Source organism: Botryllus schlosseri, unplaced genomic scaffold (assembly GCF_051294905.1).
Source record: "Botryllus schlosseri isolate E-star unplaced genomic scaffold, Bs_hap1 Bs30a, whole genome shotgun sequence".
Lineage (NCBI taxonomy): Eukaryota > Metazoa > Chordata > Ascidiacea > Stolidobranchia > Styelidae > Botryllus > Botryllus schlosseri.
In genome coordinates this window covers 172,335-192,573 of record NW_027648639.1, presented here as the reverse complement: position 1 = coordinate 192,573, position 20,239 = coordinate 172,335, and the positions used below count along the sequence as shown (strand labels likewise).

The window sequence follows — 20,239 nt, the reverse complement described above, 5'->3', positions numbered from 1 at the left end:
AGAATTTTCTGGAAAAATATATTCCCGGGTCATTATTACGTCATAGAGGGCCCGAAATTTTTTTTCTCGAAAATCGGTCTGGGGCCCGCCGAAACACGTTTTTTGACGATTTTTATGCATTTTGGGCGGTTGTTGACACTGTTTAAGGTCCTAAATCACGCTCTGGTTGTCTTGTGCCAAGTCTACAAGACGCCTAAACCAGTTTTACACGTAACCGGCACGCACAACTACCAATATAGACGATGCAGTACCCGCCGAAACACGGTTTTTGACGATTTTTATGCATTTTGGGCGGTTGTTGACACTGTATAAGGTCCTAAATCACGCTCTGGTTGTCTTGTGCCAAGTCTACAAGACGCCTAAACCAGTTTTACACGTAACCGGCACGCACAACTACCAATATAGACGATGCAGTACCCGCCGAAACACGTTTTTTGACGATTTTTATGCATTTTGGGCGGTTGTTGACACTGTATAAGGTCCTAAATCACGCTCTGGTTGTCTTGTGCCAAGTCTACAAGACGCCTAAACCCGTTTTACACGTAACCGACACGCACAACTACCAATATAGACGATGCAGTACCCGCCGAAACACGTTTTTTGACGATTTTTATGCATTTTGGGCGGTTGTTGACACTGTATAAGGTCCTAAATCACGCTCTGGTTGTCTTGTGCCAAGTCTACAAGACGCCTAAACCCGTTTTACACGTAACCGACACGCACAACTACCAATATAGACGATGCAGTACCCGCCGAAACACGTTTTTTGACGATTTTTATGCATTTTGGGCGGTTGTTGACACTGTATAAGGTCCTAAATCACGCTCTGGTTGTCTTGTGCCAAGTCTACAAGACGCCTAAACCCGTTTTACACGTAACCGACACGCACAACTACCAATATAGACGATGCAGTACCCGCCGAAACACGGTTTTGGACTCGGTTAAAGCTATTTCGCCGAATCGCGCCACGCTAAAGTATGTGGATTTGACAACTACAAGAAATTTTCACTCACCCGGTGACTTGAGATTCCAATAAATGTTCTTGATGCACGGTAATCCACTCCGAACGTCCTTCTAACGCGACAGTTCACTAGCATATGAGCGCGCGGCGAGAATTTTCTGGAAAAATATATTCCCGGGTCATTATTACGTCATAGAGGGCCCGAAATTTTTTTTCTCGAAAATCGGTCTGGGGCCCGCCGAAACACGTTTTTTGACGATTTTTATGCATTTTGGGCGGTTGTTGACACTGTTTAAGGTCCTAAATCACGCTCTGGTTGTCTTGTGCCAAGTCTACAAGACGCCTAAACCAGTTTTACACGTAACCGGCACGCACAACTACCAATATAGACGATGCAGTACCCGCCGAAACACGTTTTTTGACGATTTTTATGCATTTTGGGCGGTTGTTGACACTGTATAAGGTCCTAAATCACGCTCTGGTTGTCTTGTGCCAAGTCTACAAGACGCCTAAACCAGTTTTACACGTAACCGGCACGCACAACTACCAATATAGACGAAGCAGTACCCGCCGAAACACGGTTTTTGACGATTTTTATGCATTTTGGGCGGTTGTTGACACTGTATAAGGTCCTAAATCACGCTCTGGTTGTCTTGTGCCAAGTCTACAAGACGCCTAAACCAGTTTTACACGTAACCGGCACGCACAACTACCAATATAGACGATGCAGTACCCGCCGAAACACGTTTTTTGACGATTTTTATGCATTTTGGGCGGTTGTTGACACTGTTTAAGGTCCTAAATCACGCTCTGGTTGTCTTGTGCCAAGTCTACAAGACGCCTAAACCCGTTTTACACGTAACCGACACGCACAACTACCAATATAGACGATGCAGTACCCGCCGAAACACGGTTTTGGACTCGGTTAAAGCTATTTCGCCGAATCGCGCCACGCTAAAGCATGTGGATTTGACAACTACAAGAAATTTTCACTCACCCGGTGACTTGAGATTCCAATAAATGTTCTTGATGCACGGTAATCCACTCCGAACGTCCTTCTAACGCGACAGTTCACTAGCATATGAGCGCGCGGCGAGAATTTTCTGGAAAAATATATTCCCGGGTCATTATTACGTCATAGAGGGCCCGAAATTTTTTTTCTCGAAAATCGGTCTGGGGCCCGCCGAAACACGTTTTTTGACGATTTTTATGCATTTTGGGCGGTTGTTGACACTGTTTAAGGTCCTAAATCACGCTCTGGTTGTCTTGTGCCAAGTCTACAAGACGCCTAAACCAGTTTTACACGTAACCGGCACGCACAACTACCAATATAGACGATGCAGTACCCGCCGAAACACGTTTTTTGACGATTTTTATGCATTTTGGGCGGTTGTTGACACTGTATAAGGTCCTAAATCACGCTCTGGTTGTCTTGTGCCAAGTCTACAAGACGCCTAAACCAGTTTTACACGTAACCGGCACGCACAACTACCAATATAGACGATGCAGTACCCGCCGAAACACGATTTTTCACGATTTTTTTCAATTTTTTTGGGTTTTTGACCGACTATTGCGGAGCAGTCACACTGTTTCAGGGCCTCAATCTCGCTGTGGTTGTCGTGTGCTCGGAGTACAACAGGGAGAGACCTCTTTTACGGGTCTCCGACACGGACCAGGAGCGATATCGACGGAGCAGTACCCGCCGAAACACTGTTTTTTACGATTTTTTGAATTTTGCGCGACAATTACGGGGCCGTGACACTGTTTAAGGTCCTAAATCTCGCTGTGGTTGTCTGGTGCAGGGCCTACAACAGGGAGAGACCTCTTTAACTGGTCTCCGACGCGGACCAGTAGCGATATCGACAAAGCAGTACCCGCCGAAACAAGAGTTTGGACCTAATCGATTTTTGAGAAAATTTTGGAAAATTTTTTTTTCTCCGATTCCGATTTCCCGCACACCGACGGACTCGTGGGAGCCCGTAGAAGGCGAATACACTGTTTTGCGGGCGCTGGGAGGCCGTACGAAAAAGTAAAAATTTCACCCTCGTTCTGGCATCACGAGTCCATTGCGACTATGCACGTAGCTCTAGGACGCACAGGAGCCGAGATACGAGTTTTTCGCGAATAACTCGGCCCCTGTTGGGGCCAGACCCACGCGGGACCCCTCGTTGGAAGCGGCGCAGCGAGACGAATCCGGGAAAAAAAAAATTATCGAATTCGGACCACCCGGAGCCGAGATATCTCCGGTTAAAGGCCGCCCAAAACGGACCTTTGACCGGCTCTGGAGGCCGAGCCGTTGGTCGGATCGGGATAATTCCTTTGCGGGGCGTCTTCAAACAGTGCGGGGAACGCGCCCGTGTGGTTTTTAGGTGAAAAAATTTTTTTTCGGACTTTAACTTTTTCACGATCTCGGCCCCGTGTTATAGTATGGAGATTTCGGACTTAGAAAAAATCCGACGAGGTGAAAAATTTTTTTTCTTCGATTTCCAAATAAAGGCCACCGTCGGACTCGGGGGAGCCCGTAGACCGCCGCTAGCCACTTTTCCGGTCGCTGGGAGGCCGTACGAGAAAGAAAAATTTTCGCCCTCGCTTTGGCATCAGGAGTCCATTGCGACTATCCACGTAGCTCTACGGCGCACAGGAGCCGAGATACGAGTTTTTCGCGAATAACTCGGCCCCTGTTGGGGCCAGACCCACGCGGGACCCCTCGTTGGAAGCGGCGCAGCGAGACGAATCCGGGAAAAAAAAATTATCGAATTCGGACCACCCGGAGCCGAGATATCTCCGGTTAAAGGCCGCCCAAAACGGACCTTTGACCGGCTCTGGAGGCCGAGCCGTTGGTCGGATCGGGATAATTCCTTTGCGGGGCGTCTTCAAACAGTGCGGGGAACGCGCCCGTGTGGTTTTTAGGTGAAAAAATTTTTTTCGGACTTTAACTTTTTCACGATCTCGGCCCCGTGTTATAGTATGGAGATTTCGGACTTAGAAAAAATCCGACGAGGTGAAAAATTTTTTTTCTTCGATTTCCAAATAAAGGCCACCGTCGGACTCGGGGGAGCCCGTAGACCGCCGCTAGCCACTTTTCCGGTCGCTGGGAGGCCGTACGAGAAAGAAAAATTTTCGCCCTCGCTTTGGCATCAGGAGTCCATTGCGACTATCCACGTAGCTCTACGGCGCACAGGAGCCGAGATACGAGTTTTTCGCGAATAGCTCGGCCCCTGTTGGGGCCAGACCGACGCGGGACCCCTCGTTGGAAGCGGCGCAGCGAGACGAATCCGGGAAAAAAAAATTATCGAATTCGGACCACCCGGAGCCGAGATATCTCCGGTTAAAGGCCGCCAAAAACGGACCTTTGACCGGCTCTGGAGGCCGAGCCGTTGGTCGGATCGGGATAATTCCTTTGCGGGGCGTCTTCAAACAGTGCGGGGAACGCGCCCGTGTGGTTTTTAGGTGAAAAAATTTTTTTCGGACTTTAACTTTTTCACGATCTCGGCCCCGTGTTATAGTATGGAGATTTCGGACTTAGAAAAAATCCGACGAGGTGAAAAATTTTTTTTCTTCGATTTCCAAATAAAGGCCACCGTCGGACTCGGGGGAGCCCGTAGACCGCCGCTAGCCACTTTTCCGGTCGCTGGGAGGCCGTACGAGAAAGAAAAATTTTCGCCCTCGCTTTGGCATCAGGAGTCCATTGCGACTATCCACGTAGCTCTACGGCGCACAGGAGCCGAGATACGAGTTTTTCGCGAATAGCTCGGCCCCTGTTGGGGCCAGACCGACGCGGGACCCCTCGTTGGAAGCGGCGCAGCGAGACGAATCCGGGAAAAAAAAAATTATCGAATTCGGACCACCCGGAGCCGAGATATCTCCGGTTAAAGGCCGCCAAAAACGGACCTTTGACCGGCTCTGGAGGCCGAGCCGTTGGTCGGATCGGGATAATTCCTTCGCAGGGCGTCTTCAAATAATGCGGGGAACGCGCCCGTGTGGTTTTTAGGGGAAAAAAAAATTTTTCGGACTTAGTCGTTTTTCGACACTCGCCCATGCTTTAACATAGGGCCCATACCGTAGCATGGGCGGGCGCGCCGGACTTGCTCGGATCGGTTCCAAACTTCGTGTGCGGGGTCTCTAGGCGGGCTTTTGGCCGGCAAAAAACTTGGACTTTTTCCGAGGAATTTTTCGGACTTGGTCGTTTTTCGGACCTCGCCCATACCTTAACATAGGGCCCATACCTTAACATGGGCGGGCGCGCCGGACTTGCTCGGATCGGTTCCAAACTTCGTGTGCGGGGTCTCTAGGCGGGCTTTTGGCCGGCAAAAAAAATCAACTTTCTCCGAGGAAAATTTCGGACTTAGTCGTTTTTCGACCTCGCCCATACCTTAACATAGGGCCCATACCTTAACATAGGCAAATCGCCTATACTTGGTCGGATCGGCTCCAAACTTCGTGTGGGGCCCCTCTAGGGATACTTTTGGCCGGCAAAAAACTTGGACTTTTTCCGAGGAATTTTTCGGACTTAGTCGTTTTTCGGACCTCGCCCATACCTTAACATAGGGCCCATACCGTAACATAGGCAAATCGCCTATACTTGGTCGGATCGGCTCCAAACTTCGTGTGGGGGGTCCCGTGGGAGGCCTTTGGGGAAAATTTTTTTTTTATTTTTTTTTTATTTTTTCGGAAAAAAAAAATTATTTTTCGGGAAAAAAAATTTTTTTGGTCGGCGAAAATTTTCCGGCCCCCCGGCCTTAGTTCGGCTCTGAAAAACGACTAAGTAGAAAAAAGTCACCAGGGTTTTCGGAAAAAGACTAATATAGGAAGGGGCGCGCGCCCGGCGCCTGACGGGAGGCCGGGCGCGAAACGTTGAATCTGCCGGCGAGAGGGGCTGTCGGCGCGGCGGAACTGATCCGTCGTCACCGGTTGGAGCGAAAGCATATGGGGGTGCGAAGCCAGCACTAATCACGGGTCGGCGAACCTCGAGTCGCGGGTTTAAACGTTGCGTGTCGCCAAGCGCTGCATAGAGCGAGCTTGCCCGGTATGCCGTAGACGGCGGGATATGGATGATAGTGACCCTACACCTGTCATACAGCCATGAGGCATATCGGAGAGCGGACTCAATAAATGTTGCGCGGACGCGATGCGTCGTCCTTCGGGCCTCGCGGCCCAGACCCTTCCTACGTAGCCAAGCGGCGTCCCGGAGGAGAGAATCCGGCGTCGAGAAACGGTCGTCAAATGCCTCGTCCCCACGTCTCGGACGCGTCGAACAGTCGTCAAATGCCTCGTCCCCGCGTCTAGGACGCGTAGTACGCCTTCGGGCGCCGTGCACGGTCGTCAAATGCCTCGTCCCCGCGTCTCGGACGCGTACAGCGGTCGACAAATGCCTCGTCCCCCACGCTGGGCCTCGCGGCCCTTGCCTCCAGCGCGAACGGACGTCGCGTCCCTGCGTTTCGGACGCCATCGCCGCCGAGAGCGAGCTTGCCCGATATGCCGTAGACGGCGGGAACAGGTCGGTCGTAGAACATCGCACCTCTCCTGGCCACGAGGCTTATCGGATAGCGGACTCACCAAGACGCGGCGTGGACGCGACGCTCCGCCCAGTCAGCGGGAAGGCCCGCTATACAAACACGACGTCCTCGGTCAGCCGCGGCGGCTCCGGGCGCTTATCCGTGCATCGCGTCGCGGCAGCGCAGCGCCCGAGCCCCGGCGGCAGGCCTCGCGTCCTTCTCGGATTCGGTTCCGTGCGGCGAGCAGATTCTATTAAGCGGTGAACGGCGGGTGTCCGCGTCCCACGAGACGACGGCGGGCGACCCGAGAACGGTCCTCGCGATCGAGAGAGCGAAAGAAAGCGACGGGCGCCGAGAACGGCGGCGCCGGCGCCGCGGAGCGCCTTGGTCCCGACGTCCGACCCCCGGCCCAGGGGCGGACGCTCGCAGTGCGCGAGAGATATCTGGTTGATCCTGCCAGTAGTGATATGCTTGTCTCAAAGATTAAGCCATGCAGGTGTAAGTACGAACTGAACGTAAAGTGAAACTGCGAACGGCTCATTAAATCAGTCTTGGTTTATTTGGTCCTTGCGAGAGCTAACGTGGATAACTGTGGCAATTCCAGAGCTAATACATGCGACCGAGCGCCGACTCCGGGAGGCGCGCTTTTATTGGTTCGAACCCGACCGGGCCTTCGCGGGCCCGTCTCTTTCGATGACTCTGGATAACCACGCGGATCGCACGCCTTCGCGGCGGCGACCTACCATTCAAGTGTCTGACCTATCAACTTTCGAAGGTAGGCTACGGGCTTACCTTTGTGATAACGGGTGACGGGGAATCAGGGTTCGATTCCGGAGAGGGAGCCTGAGAAACGGCTACCACATCCAAGGAAGGCAGCAGGCGCGCAAATTACCCATTCCCGACACGGGGAGGTAGTGACGAAAAATACCGATGCGGGACTCTAACGAGGCCCCGCAATCGGAATGAGTACATTCTAAAACTCTTGTCGAGTATCCATCGGAGGGCAAGTCTGGTGCCAGCAGCCGCGGTAATTCCAGCTCCGAAAGTGTATGCTAAAGTTGTTGCGGTTGAAAAGCTCGTAGTTGGATGAAGAGCGCGCGGCGCCGGTCCGTCCGTCGAAGGGCGTGCACCGGCGTCGAGAGTTCCGCCTGTCGGCGCTTCCCGGGTGTTCTTGATCGGGTGCACGGGGTGACCGACGAGTTTACTTTGAAAAAATTAGAGTGTTCAAAGCAGGTTTTTCGCCTGCATAGTGTTGCATGGAATAATGGAATAAGACCTCGGTCTCGTTTCGTTGGCGTTCGCGAGTGCGAGGTAATGATTGAGAGGGACAGCCGGGGGCGTCCGTACTCTGCCGTTAGAGGTGAAATTCTTGGATCGGCGGAAGACGAACTACTGCGAAAGCGTTCGCCAAGAATGTTTTCTTTAATCAAGAGCGAAAGTCAGAGGTTCGAAGACGATCAGATACCGTCCTAGTTCTGACTATAAACGATGCCAACTGGCGATCGGCGGGCGTTACGATGACGACCTCGCCGGCAGCTTCCGGGAAACCAAAGTCTTTGGGTTCCGGGGGAAGTATGGTTGCAAAGCTGAAACTTAAAGGAATTGACGGAAGGGCACCACCAGGAGTGGAGCCTGCGGCTTAATTTGACTCAACACGGGGAAACTCACCCGGCCCGGACACGGGAAGGATTGACAGATTGACAGCTCTTTCTTGATTCTGTGGGTGGTGGTGCATGGCCGTTCTTAGTTGGTGGAGCGATTTGTCTGGTTAATTCCGATAACGAACGAGACTCTGGCATGCTAAATAGTTACGCGACCCTCGGCGGTCGGCGTGAAACTTCTTAGAGGGACTAGTGGCGTTTTTAGCCACGCGAGATCGAGCAATAACAGGTCTGTGATGCCCTTAGATGTTCGGGGCCGCACGCGCGCTACATTGGGCGGATCAGCGAGTCCGCCCGGGCCGAAGGGTCCGGGTAACCCGTTGAACCCCGTCCGTGATTGGGATAGGGCCTTGCAATTGTTGCCCTCGAACGAGGAATTCCCAGTAAGCGCGAGTCATCAGCTCGCGTTGATTACGTCCCTGCCCTTTGTACACACCGCCCGTCGCTACTACCGATTGAAAGGTTTAGTGAGATCCTCGGATCTGCCCCGTCGCGGTTGGAGACGGCCGCGGCGGTACGCAGTGAAGGCGACCGAACTTGATCGTTTAGAGGAAGTAAAAGTCGTAACAAGGTTTCCGTAGGTGAACCTGCGGAAGGATCATTATCGTTGGTGGCGAGCCGCGGTGGTCGCCCCTCAATTCAAGTGTCTTCGATCTGGCGCCGGGTCCGCGAGGACTCGGCGTCGCGGTGCCTGCGGGCGCCGCTCGGTTAACGCGAACGAGACTGTAATTCGAGCAGGCGTTCGACGGCGGGCCGGGGAATCCGTCGTCGGGGCACGCTCTAAAGTGGCGTCGGCCTTGAGCTAGTCGGCGCGGAGGTGGCTGAGACCTCTGGGTCCGAGTCGCCGCGAACGAGACTGTGTTAAGCGGCGTCTGCCTTGAGCAAGTAGGCGTCGCGGGCGGCTGAGACCTCCGGGTCCGAGTCGCCGCGAGCGAGACGGGGGACCGAGACCGAACGCCTCTAGGTCCGAGTCCCTCGAACGAAAACGATGCGCGACGCGATGCGGTTGTCCTACGAGCAAAGAGAGTACGACTCTCGACGGTGGATCACTAGGCTCGCGAGTCGATGAAGGACGCAGCTAAGTGCGAGAAGTAATGTGAATTGCAGAACACATTGAACGTCGATATTCTGAACGCGAATTGCGGCGTCGGGCAAATCCCGGCGCCGCGTCTGCCTCAGCGTCGGCGAGTGACGATGCGCGTGGCGGCTTTGGGTTGGGCCGCCCGCGGAGAAGACAAGGCTGAAAGTTTGGGCGTCGGGCTGCGAAGCCCGTCGCCCCGAGGTAGACCGGCGCGCGCCTGCGTCGGGGCCGGACCCGGTCGTTCTGCGACTCGGCCGCCGTTGCGATCGCGCCTCCGCGCGCGGTACTGGCGGTCGAAGCGCCGTTCGGCTTTGCGAGGAGCGGCTCCCGGCGTCTAAGCGAGCCGGAGCCGGCCGAGGCGAGCGGCCGGCAGAGGTACGACTTCGACCTGAGTTCAGGCGAGGCTACCCGCTGAATTTAGGCATATTATTAAGCGGTGGAAAAGAAACCAACGGGGATTCCCCGAGTAACGGCGAGTGAAGCGGGATCTGTCCAGCGTCGAACCTGCGCGTTCTCGAAGCGCGCCGGAATGTGACGTAAGGAAGACCCAATGCGACGGCCGGCGTGCGCCGAAGTCCTTCTGATCGAGGCCTCTCCCCCGCGAGGGTGTCAGGCCCGCGAGGGCGCGCGCCGCCGCCGCTGAGGGTCTTCCCGGAGTCGGGTTGTTTGAGAATGCAGCCTGAAGCGGGTGGTAAACTCCATCTAAGACTGAATACGGTCGCGAGACCGATAGCGAACGAGTACCGTGAGGGAAAGTTGAAAAGCACTTTGAAGAGAGAGTTCAAAAGTACGTGAAACCGTCGAGAGGTAAACGGGAGGGCCCGTCCGGGCTCGGGGTCGCTTTCAGTCGGGCGCGCGGGCGCGTCCGGGCGAAGGGCGGAGGCGCGAGCCCTGTCCGCGTCCGGGCGCGCGTGACGCACCGGCGCACTAGCTCCCCGGGCGGGCCGCGACCGGCTCGCGGTCGGCCAGAAACGCGCTCGGAAGGTGGCCGTCGCCCTCGCGGGCGGCGGTGTCACAGCCGGGCGCGCGAAAAGCCGGCCGGGGGCCGAGGTGACGGCGCCGCGCGCGCCGCCTCTCCGGAGGCGGCGGGCGTTCGTGCGGCCGCGGCAGGCGTCGGGCGTCGGCGGTACCGTTCGCGGTGCCGGCGGCTCCCGCGTCGTCGGGGTCGGGCGTTCGCCTCGCGCGCGGGGTCTGCGGTCGTGTCGGCCACCTTCCCGACCCGTCTTGAAACACGGACCAAGAAGTCTAACGCGAGCGCGAGTTGACGGGCGGTACGAGACCCGAGAGCGAAAGTAAACTGTAGCGCGTCACGGACGCGCGAGGTCGGATCCGGCCCCTCGCGGGGCCGCGAGCACGACCGGCCGGCCGCCGCCGCCGGGGCGGCCGAGCGAGAGCGTTCCCGTTGGGACCCGAAAGATGGTGAACTATGCCTTGGAAGCTCGCGGCCTTCGAGCCGCGGGCGACCCGCTCTTAAGACAGCGTCAGGCGGGGAGTCTGACTTGGGCTTGTGGCAGCCGAGCGTTCATAGCGACGTTGCTTTTTGATCCTTCGATTTCGGCACTTCCTATCATTGCGAAGCAGAATTCGCCAAGCGTTGAATTGTTCACCCACAAATAGGGAACGTGAGCTGGGTTTAGACCGTCGTGAGACAGGTTAGTTTTGCCATACTGAGGAAGCGTTGTCGCGACAGTAATTCTGCTCAGTACGAGAGAAACAGCAGATTCAGACATTTGGTTCATGCGCACGGCTGACAAGCCGATGGCGCGAAGCTACCATCTGGGGGATTACGACTGAACGACTCTAAGTCGGAATCCCGCCTGAGTAGCGACGACGTCCCGGGTGCCTCGAGGCGAGCGAGGCGCGGCTAGGCGCCGCCTTTGCGGGCGGCGCCGACGGAGCCTTTGTCGGTTGACCCTTCGTCGGCCCGTAAGCTTGGGCTGGCCGAGACGACGGTAGCACTTTTCGCGTGGGCGAGGTGCCGCTTCATTCGCAGACGACCTAGTTTGAGATCGGGGTGTCGTACCCGCTAGAGCAGTTTCTCGCTGCGATGCGTTGAAAGACATCCCCGAGATCTATGATCAGCGCCCGGGCTCGCCTCTGGGCGGGCGCGGGCGCTTTTTTCTCGCTGTCTCCGCCGCCTCTGGCGGGGGCGTGGGAGGTGTGAGCTTTGGGCCGCGGCGTTGCGTGGGCGACGGCCGGAGCGCGGCGCGTCAGATTCGGCGCGTTGCGTGGGCCGTTGCCGGAGCGCGGTGCCGGCCTCGGAAAATCGACAGAGTCCGAACCGAGGCGAACCTCGGATGCCGCCCGGGCCCAAGGCAGAGAGCCTGGGCCGCGTGGAAAAACCACAGAGTCCGCGCCTCGGCGCCGGCCGGGGCGCGTTGCCAGGATCGAAGTCCCGGCCGTGCCGCAGAGCGGGCTGAAGTCCCCAGCCCTTGAAGCCCAAGGCAGAGTGCCTGGGCCGTGGAAAACGACAGAGTCCGCGCCTCGGCGCCGGCCGGGGTGCGTTGCCGGGATCGAAGTCCCGGCCGTGCCGCCGCAGAGTCGATCGGAGCGCCCGGCCCTCTGAGCCTATGCCGGAGTGCGCGCCGAGCCCGTGGAATAAGTTACTCCCGCCGTTTACCCGCCTGAGACTTGTACAAAACAGCGCGGTCCGCGCCTCGGCGCCGGCCGGGACGCGGCTCGGGAGACGGCTCGCCGGCCGTCCCGTGAGGCCTGCCGAGAGCGCCGACCCCCTGGCGCCGCCTCGGCGCCGACCGGGTGAGACGGCAGGCGGGCCCGCGTAGCTCACGGCGGCGAGCCGACCTTCTTGGGTGGCCGCGCCGGCTCTCCGGCCGAGCGAGACGGCAGGCGGGCCCGCGGATCGTGCCGCCGCCGGCCGAGCTCGGAGCCGCCTCGGTGAAAACGACAGAGTCCGTTGATTGCTTCGGGCGCGCGCCCTGCAGACCGCCGTCCGGCCAGGCGAGGCGCGGGCGGCGCCGGCTCCGAGATTCCGCCGGCCTCAGAGGAGGCCGAGGGCGGGCCGCGTTTTCCGCCGGATCGACGATCGGGGACATCGAGGGCACCGCGGGCGCGGGCCTCCGACGCCTTTGCGGCGTCGGCTGGCGGCGCCCTCGGTGTTCCTCCATCTTTTTTTTCGTTTTGGTCACGAAATCGAGGTAAAACGGTCGACCTTGTGTCTTTGACATCGGGTCGACCTTTTTGTCTCGATTCCGGAAAAGTCGAAATTCCAAAAGTATATTTTAGTGTTCCGAAACCTATACGAGCGCGTAGAGCGCGTCGAGACGATCTCAACGGTGGTTCGTTCGTCTCGATCGGACCACGGGGAGCGGAGTTATGGCCCGAAGACCGACCCCGATTTCGACCCCGGTCGGGCGCCCGACTCTGGCCGCGGCCGGCCGGGGCTGGCGCCTCGGCCAAAATCTCGAGAATCGCCGAAGCAATCAACGGACTTAGTCGTTTTTCGCACCTCGCCCATACTTTAACATGGGGCCTATACTCTAACATGGGGCCCATACCTTAGCATAGGCGGACCGACTATACTTGCTCGGATCGGTTCCAAACTTCGTGTGCGGGGTCTTATGGATGACTTTTGGCCGGCGAAAAAGTTCAACTTTTTCCGAGGAAAATTTCGGACTTAGTCGTTTTTCGCACCCCGCCTATGCTTTAACATAGGGCCCATACATTAACATGGGCGGATCGCCTATACTTGGTCGGATCGATTCCAAACTTCGTGTGCGGGGTCTTATGGATGACTTTTGGCCGGCGAAAAAGTTCAACTTTTTCCGAGGAAAATTTCGGACTTAGTCGTTTTTCGCACCTCGCCTATGCTATAACATAGGGCCCATGCATTAACATGGGCGGATCGCCTATACTCGGTCGGATCGATTCCAAACTTCGTGTGCGGGGTCTTATGGATGACTTTTGGCCGGCGAAAAAGTTCAACTTTTTCCGAGGAAAATTTCGGACTTAGTCGTTTTTCGCACCCCGCCTATGCTTTAACATAGGGCCCATACATTAACATGGGCGGATCGCCTATACTTGGTCGGATCGATTCCAAACTTCGTGTGCGGGGTCTTATGGATGACTTTTGGCCGGCGAAAAAGTTCAACTTTTTCCGAGGAAAATTTCGGACTTAGTCGTTTTTCGCACCCCGCCTATGCTTTAACATGGGGCCCATACATTAACATGGGCGGATCGCCTATACTTGGTCGGATCGATTCCAAACTTCGTGTGCGGGGTCTTATGGATGACTTTTGGCCGGCGAAAAAGTTCAACTTTTTCCGAGGAAAATTTCGGACTTAGTCGTTTTTCGCACCCCGCCTATGCTTTAACATAGGGCCCATACATTAACATGGGCGGATCGCCTATACTTGGTCGGATCGATTCCAAACTTCGTGTGCGGGGTCTTATGGATGACTTTTGGCCGGCGAAAAAGTTCAACTTTTTCCGAGGAAAATTTCGGACTTAGTCGTTTTTCGCACCCCGCCTATGCTTTAACATAGGGCCCATGCATTAACATGGGCGGATCGCCTATACTTGGTCGGATCGATTCCAAACTTCGTGTGCGGGGTCTTATGGATGACTTTTGGCCGGCGAAAAAGTTCAACTTTTTCCGAGGAAAATTTCGGACTTGGTCGTTTTTCGCACCCCGCCTATGCTTTAACATAGGACCCATACATTAACATGGGCGGATCGCCCATACTTGGTCGGATCGATTCCAAACTTCGTGTGCGGGGTCTTATGGATGACTTTTGGCCGGCGAAAAAGTTCAACTTTTTCCGAGGAAAATTTCGGACTTAGTCGTTTTTCGCACCCCGCCTATGCTATAACATAGGGCCCATACATTAACATGGGCGGATCGCCTATACTTGGTCGGATCGATTCCAAACTTCGTGTGCGGGGTCTTATGGATGACTTTTGGCCGGCGAAAAAGTTCAACTTTTTCCGAGGAAAATTTCGGACTTAGTCGTTTTTCGCACCTCGCCTATGCTATAACATAGGGCCCATACATTAACATGGGCGGATCGCCTATACTCGGTCGGATCGATTCCAAACTTCGTGTGCGGGGTCCTATGGATGACTTTTGGCCGGCGAAAAAGTTCAACTTTTTTCTAGGAAAATTTCGGACTTAGTCGTTTTTCGCACCTCGCCCATGCTTTAACATGGGGCCTTACGGTGAACCGTCCAGACTTGCTCCGATCGGTTCCAAAGTTCGTGTGCGGGGTCTCAGGGATGACTTTTGGCCGGCAAAAATTGGAACTTTTGCCGGAAAAAATTCCGGACTCATGATAGGCGCCAGCTCATGATGTCGCCAGTAGTTACGACTTGGTCGTTTTTCGACCTAGCCCACACAAAGTAACATAGACGGCCATTTCAGACTTGCTCATATCATCTCCAGAATCCTGTGTGGGCTCTCGTTGGTGACTTTTGGCCGGCAAAAAATTGGAACTTTAGCCGGAAAAAATTCCGGACTCATGATAGGCGCCACGTATTGAAGACGCAAATTTCGTGTCATGTTGAACCGTTGAACGCTACGGGAGCAGTAGAACGCGACCAGGGGGTTTCGAACAACGACCAACGCATTCCTCACGGCCGAATTCACCTACGATAGGGATTTCGGACCCGGTCGATTTTCATGATGGGCGCCAGTCATGATGGCGCCATCAGATTAAGCATAAGACCTGATCGATTTTCATGATCGGCGCCACTCATGATCGTCGCCACGAATTCAAGCATACGCCAATACTGTGACATTTCGACTTTATCCGGAAAAATTCCGGACTCCGTCACGCTTTCGTGATCGGCTCCAGGTATCGGAGGCGCCAAATTCCGGGTATCGAAGGCACCAAACGCATGTCAAGGGACTTTATTGGCGCCTTCATTTTGCGTTAAAACGTGTCCGGGATCTCATCATCCATGCCCGTCATCGTGAGGTTGTGGAGCCGGACATGAATTTCGCATTAAGTTTACGTGCGTCGCGTTCTCGACGTCGTGAAAGGGGCTTAGGCGTATCATGGTAGGCGCCACGCTCGTTCTCACGATTTTGGGGATCAAAATCAAGAGTCAAAGAACAAAACTCCGTTCATCCAGGTTTATTTGTCTTTAAAAACGACTTGATGAATCTCATTTTTGAACGCATTTGCTGAAAGTTTAAATAGCATTCCGATTTATATTCGTGAACTATCCTGCTCAGTAGAGGTCCACGATCGTAATAAAACGCATGCAAACGAGAGTCTTTGATCAATTTCTCCACTAGCTCGTTCGTCAACGTGGTCTTTGTCCCTCTCTGACGGTTGCATATCGAATTCGCTATTTCCTCGACGTCATTATCTGCGGGTTTGAATATGATTGGAAATGGAATTTTGGACAGTAATAGCAAATAGATTACCCTCATTTGTGACGATCCGTGTGTCCCGGTCCGTAGCGAATAAAGTTTCCGAATTAGCTCCGTTTGATTGCGTGTCATTTTCGGTGCGAAAAGTGCTATCGTCCTCTGTTTGCAGCTCTGGTTGAACTGTGGTCGGGGTTGGGGTCGGTCTGACGATCCGTGTGTCCCGGTCCGTAGCGAATAGAGTTTCCGAATTAGCTCCGTTTGATTGCGTATCATTTTCGGTGCGTAAAGTGATATCGTCCTTTGTTGGCAGCTCAGGTTGAACTGTGGTCGGGGTTGGGTTCGGTGATTCAAATGATCCTTAATCAACAGTTGCGGTCAGATATATGACGTTATAATTTTATAGGGCTTTACATACCTTCATTTGGGGGAGCTTTTGACGCGGCCAACTCCGCATATAAGTCATCGTGTGTACTGTTCACGGCTTTGCGGAGCATTTCTCTGCATAGAATCGCCCCGGCAGCCGCCCTCTTGGTCCTGCCTATCCCGTCATAGTGTCGACTCGCGACCTCCGTGCTGTGCGACGATGACATCGCAACATGATATTGTCCAATGTCGTCAAGCGAACTCGCCATCGTGGCGACTATTTTACGGAGGTGCTGGTACGTTAGGCTGACTTCGTGGGTACTGAGGTATTCCACGACACAAACCGATAAATTTTGGAACGGCTTGCCGTTCGAGTTTCGCAACGCGACTTCTTCCCGTGACAAATCCAAGTTTGGATTGGTTTGCTTGCAAATCTGAAATCGAAAAGAGGTTTTAGACCGCTCCATTACACGTTCATATCTTCGTAACACCTACCTGTTTGAATCGGTCATAGTCTTTTTGAGTCATAACCAACAAACCCTGACTCGACAGGCACTTGTTGTGGTTGACCTGTATGACTAACATTTCGGGATCGTTCACGGAACGGACGGCGTGGCTAAGCTCGTATCCGGTCACTCTACGAAAATATGACAGTCTCGTGCCACTTGCAAGTCCGACCTGGATGATTGTCGCGGCCAAGCAATCCCGCACGTTTTCGTCTGTTAACGGTTGATGGAGGTCTCTTTTAAACGTTTCGCTTTTGATCATTCTAAAAAAAAACACGCATATTAAACTTAAAACTTTACGATATTTTAACCTTAGCACGAACCTTTTGATATTCGGCCAATTTTTATTGATGACGTCCATGTCGAGAGACAAACGTTTCTCGTGCTGCCGCTTTCTTCTTTTATTGGTCGCTCTAGAGTACGTCGCGATGATTTGTAGGGCTCTCAGTTGGTTGTCCGGTGAAACCACTTTTTCCAACAATGCCGGATGCTGCATACGCGCAAATTCAAGAAATCCCTTTAGCGACGCCAGGGTGTTGAAAATAGTGCTCGCGGACAGTCTCCCGTCGGCGTTAGAAATGTACGTGACTAATTGTTCCGGCTCGTCAACCACAAACTTCTTGAAAACTGATTTTAGTTTGCTGACGACCATTTTGGTGTTGACTTCGTCGAGCGCTTGCACTTGGCGATGCCTTTCGTACAGGGAGAGGAGCTGTAATAAACGGATCTGCATTATTTCGGTAAAAAAGTGACACATTACCTTCAGAGTTACTCACGCTTGAAAAGTCGGACTCGAAGGTCAACTTTTTAAAGTTTTCCTGGTAGGTCTCGCAACCTATCCCGAAGCCGTCGCGTATTTTATCGGAATGGATAATCCTCCAGTGTGTTGCTTTATAGGCCGTGGCAACTGGTCTAGAACAGAGTCCACACCAAGACCGTGGGCGACATTCCTTGATGTATTGCTTGGGCTCGCGCAAGTAGCGAGCGGACCTGCGACATGTAATATTTTTTGGCTTCTAGTTGTTATAAATAAGCCAACGACAATCTTACTCTTTAATTCTCTCGACTGACCACTTATGAACGTTCCTCAGATGCCGCGTTCTATGACCTTTGGTGGGTATATGGCAGACTTGACATCGGTCGAGTCTTATTCTTTTAGTGGGTCGAATTGTAACAGGATCGCTGGAATAAACAATAAAACTCCGATATTCGCGGCTCTCTAGCGCTCCCTACGTGACCCCGCATCATCTAGTCACACATTGACGTGACCAGCGCGCGCTTAGGAGCCGGGAGGTGCGTCGTTTGTCATTCTGAGCCGTCCCAGAGAAGAGAAAATGGCAGAAAACCCCCAGAAATCCGATTATCGCCGCTCTCTAGCGCCCCTTACGTGACCCCACCCCATCGAGCCGCACATCGACGTCACCAGCGCGCGCTTAGGAGCCGGGAAGTGCGTCGTTTGTCATTATTAGCCGTCCCAGAGAAGAGATAATGGCCGGAAACCCTACCGGAAATCCGATATTCGCCGCTCTCTAGCGCCCCCACACGTGACCCCACCCCATCGAGCCGCGCATCGACGTCATCAGCGCGCGCTTAGGAGCCGGGAGGTGCGTCGTTTGTCATTCTGGGCCGTCCCAGAAAAGAGATATTTGCCGAAAACCGGTCCAGGCATTCCTTATGGGATTTCCGCCGACTGTGACGTCACGGCTAATCAAAGGCCACTTTGGAGGCCGCAAGCGGTCCTCCCCCAGGTCGGACATCATCGAGCTGCACATCGACGTGACCATCGCGCGATTTCCAACACTTCGGTGGCTCGTTCGTCGTGCTGGGCTCACCCAGAGTTGAGATATGGCACGAAAACTGGCCCATGCATTCCTTATGGAAGCTGGACTTCCGCAAAATCTCGCCATGTTAAAGTATAGGGAATTTTTCGAGACGTGTAGTCCAATAACTCAACTCGTGTATGTAGCACATAGTTAAACGATCCCGCGTTCGAATTGGCGCAAAGGGAAGAATACAATACAATGAGAATTTTCCGATTCGGAGTTACCGGGGCTGAGATAGCGACGAGTTATGGATACGAGTTACGGCCCGAAATCCAACTATTTTGGACTCGGTAAAAGCTACTTCGCCGAATCCTGCCACGCTAAAGTATAGGGATTTCGGAATTAGAAGAATTTTTCACTCACCCGGTGACTTTAGATTCCATTATATGCTCTTGATGCACGGTAATCCTCTAAAAACGTCCTTCCAACGCGACAGTTCACTAGCATATGAGCGCGCGGCGAGAATTTTCTGGAAAAATATATTCCCGGGTCATTATTACGTCATAGAGGGCCCGAAATTTTTTTTCTCGAAAATCGGTCTGGGGCCCGCCGAAACACGTTTTTTGACGATTTTTATGCATTTTGGGCGGTTGTTGACACTGTTTAAGGTCCTAAATCACGCTCTGGTTGTCTTGTGCCAAGTCTACAAGACGCCTAAACCAGTTTTACACGTAACCGGCACGCACAACTACCAATATAGACGATGCAGTACCCGCCGAAACACGGTTTTTGACGATTTTTATGCATTTTGGGCGGTTGTTGACACTGTATAAGGTCCTAAATCACGCTCTGGTTGTCTTGTGCCAAGTCTACAAGACGCCTAAACCAGTTTTACACGTAACCGGCACGCACAACTACCAATATAGACGATGCAGTACCCGCCGAAACACGTTTTTTGACGATTTTTATGCATTTTGGGCGGTTGTTGACACTGTTTAAGGTCCTAAATCACGCTCTGGTTGTCTTGTGCCAAGTCTACAAGACGCCTAAACCCGTTTTACACGTAACCGACACGCACAACTACCAATATAGACGATGCAGTACCCGCCGAAACACGGTTTTGGACTCGGTTAAAGCTATTTCGCCGAATCGCGCCACGCTAAAGCATGTGGATTTGACAACTACAAGAAATTTTCACTCACCCGGTGACTTGAGATTCCAATAAATGTTCTTGATGCACGGTAATCCACTCCGAACGTCCTTCTAACGCGACAGTTCACTAGCATATGAGCGCGCGGCGAGAATTTTCTGGAAAAATATATTCCCGGGTCATTATTACGTCATAGAGGGCCCGAAATTTTTTTTCTCGAAAATCGGTCTGGGGCCCGCCGAAACACGTTTTTTGACGATTTTTATGCATTTTGGGCGGTTGTTGACACTGTTTAAGGTCCTAAATCACGCTCTGGTTGTCTTGTGCCAAGTCTACAAGACGCCTAAACCAGTTTTACACGTAACCGGCACGCACAACTACCAATATAGACGATGCAGTACCCGCCGAAACACGTTTTTTGACGATTTTTATGCATTTTGGGCGGTTGTTGACACTGTATAAGGTCCTAAATCACGCTCTGGTTGTCTTGTGCCAAGTCTACAAGACGCCTAAACCAGTTTTACACGTAACCGGCACGCACAACTACCAATATAGACGATGCAGTACCCGCCGAAACACGATTTTTCACGATTTTTTTCAATTTTTTTGGGTTTTTGACCGACTATTGCGGAGCAGTCACACTGTTTCAGGGCCTCAATCTCGCTGTGGTTGTCGTGTGCTCGGAGTACAACAGGGAGAGACCTCTTTTACGGGTCTCCGACACGGACCAGGAGCGATATCGACGGAGCAGTACCCGCCGAAACACTGTTTTTTACGATTTTTTGAATTTTGCGCGACAATTACGGGGCCGTGACACTGTTTAAGGTCCTAAATCTCGCTGTGGTTGTCTGGTGCAGGGCCTACAACAGGGAGAGACCTCTTTAACTGGTCTCCGACGCGGACCAGTAGCGATATCGACAAAGCA

At 53.6% G+C, this 20,239-nt stretch overlaps 1 protein-coding gene, 2 non-coding genes and 1 pseudogene across 3 annotated transcripts; 3 read left to right on the top strand and 1 right to left on the bottom strand.

Annotated features, from left to right (window-relative positions):
- Window positions 1–6,896: 6,896 nt before the first annotated feature.
- On the top strand, window positions 6,897–8,721 carry LOC145460003 (small subunit ribosomal RNA). The gene has a single exon (XR_013921666.1). It is a non-coding gene; the product is annotated as a small subunit ribosomal RNA (ribosomal RNA).
- Window positions 8,722–9,147: 426 nt separating this feature from the next.
- LOC145459996 (5.8S ribosomal RNA) lies at window positions 9,148–9,301 on the top strand. Its single transcript, XR_013921659.1, has one exon. It is a non-coding gene; the product is annotated as a 5.8S ribosomal RNA (ribosomal RNA).
- Window positions 9,302–9,582: 281 nt separating this feature from the next.
- LOC145460026 (large subunit ribosomal RNA) lies at window positions 9,583–11,281 on the top strand (annotated as a pseudogene).
- Window positions 11,282–15,275: 3,994 nt separating this feature from the next.
- Window positions 15,276–18,685, bottom strand: LOC145459979 (uncharacterized). The gene is made up of 8 exons (XM_080338422.1): window positions 18,588–18,685; window positions 17,452–17,583; window positions 17,178–17,391; window positions 16,725–17,113; window positions 16,391–16,664; window positions 15,948–16,329; window positions 15,587–15,889; window positions 15,276–15,528 (listed from the first exon to the last, which is right to left on the bottom strand). Exons 1-8 carry the CDS (start codon window positions 18,605–18,607, stop codon window positions 15,281–15,283), a joined length of 1,962 nt encoding a protein of 653 aa, XP_080194548.1. The 5' UTR covers window positions 18,608–18,685; the 3' UTR covers window positions 15,276–15,280.
- Window positions 18,686–20,239: the final 1,554 nt, after the last annotated feature.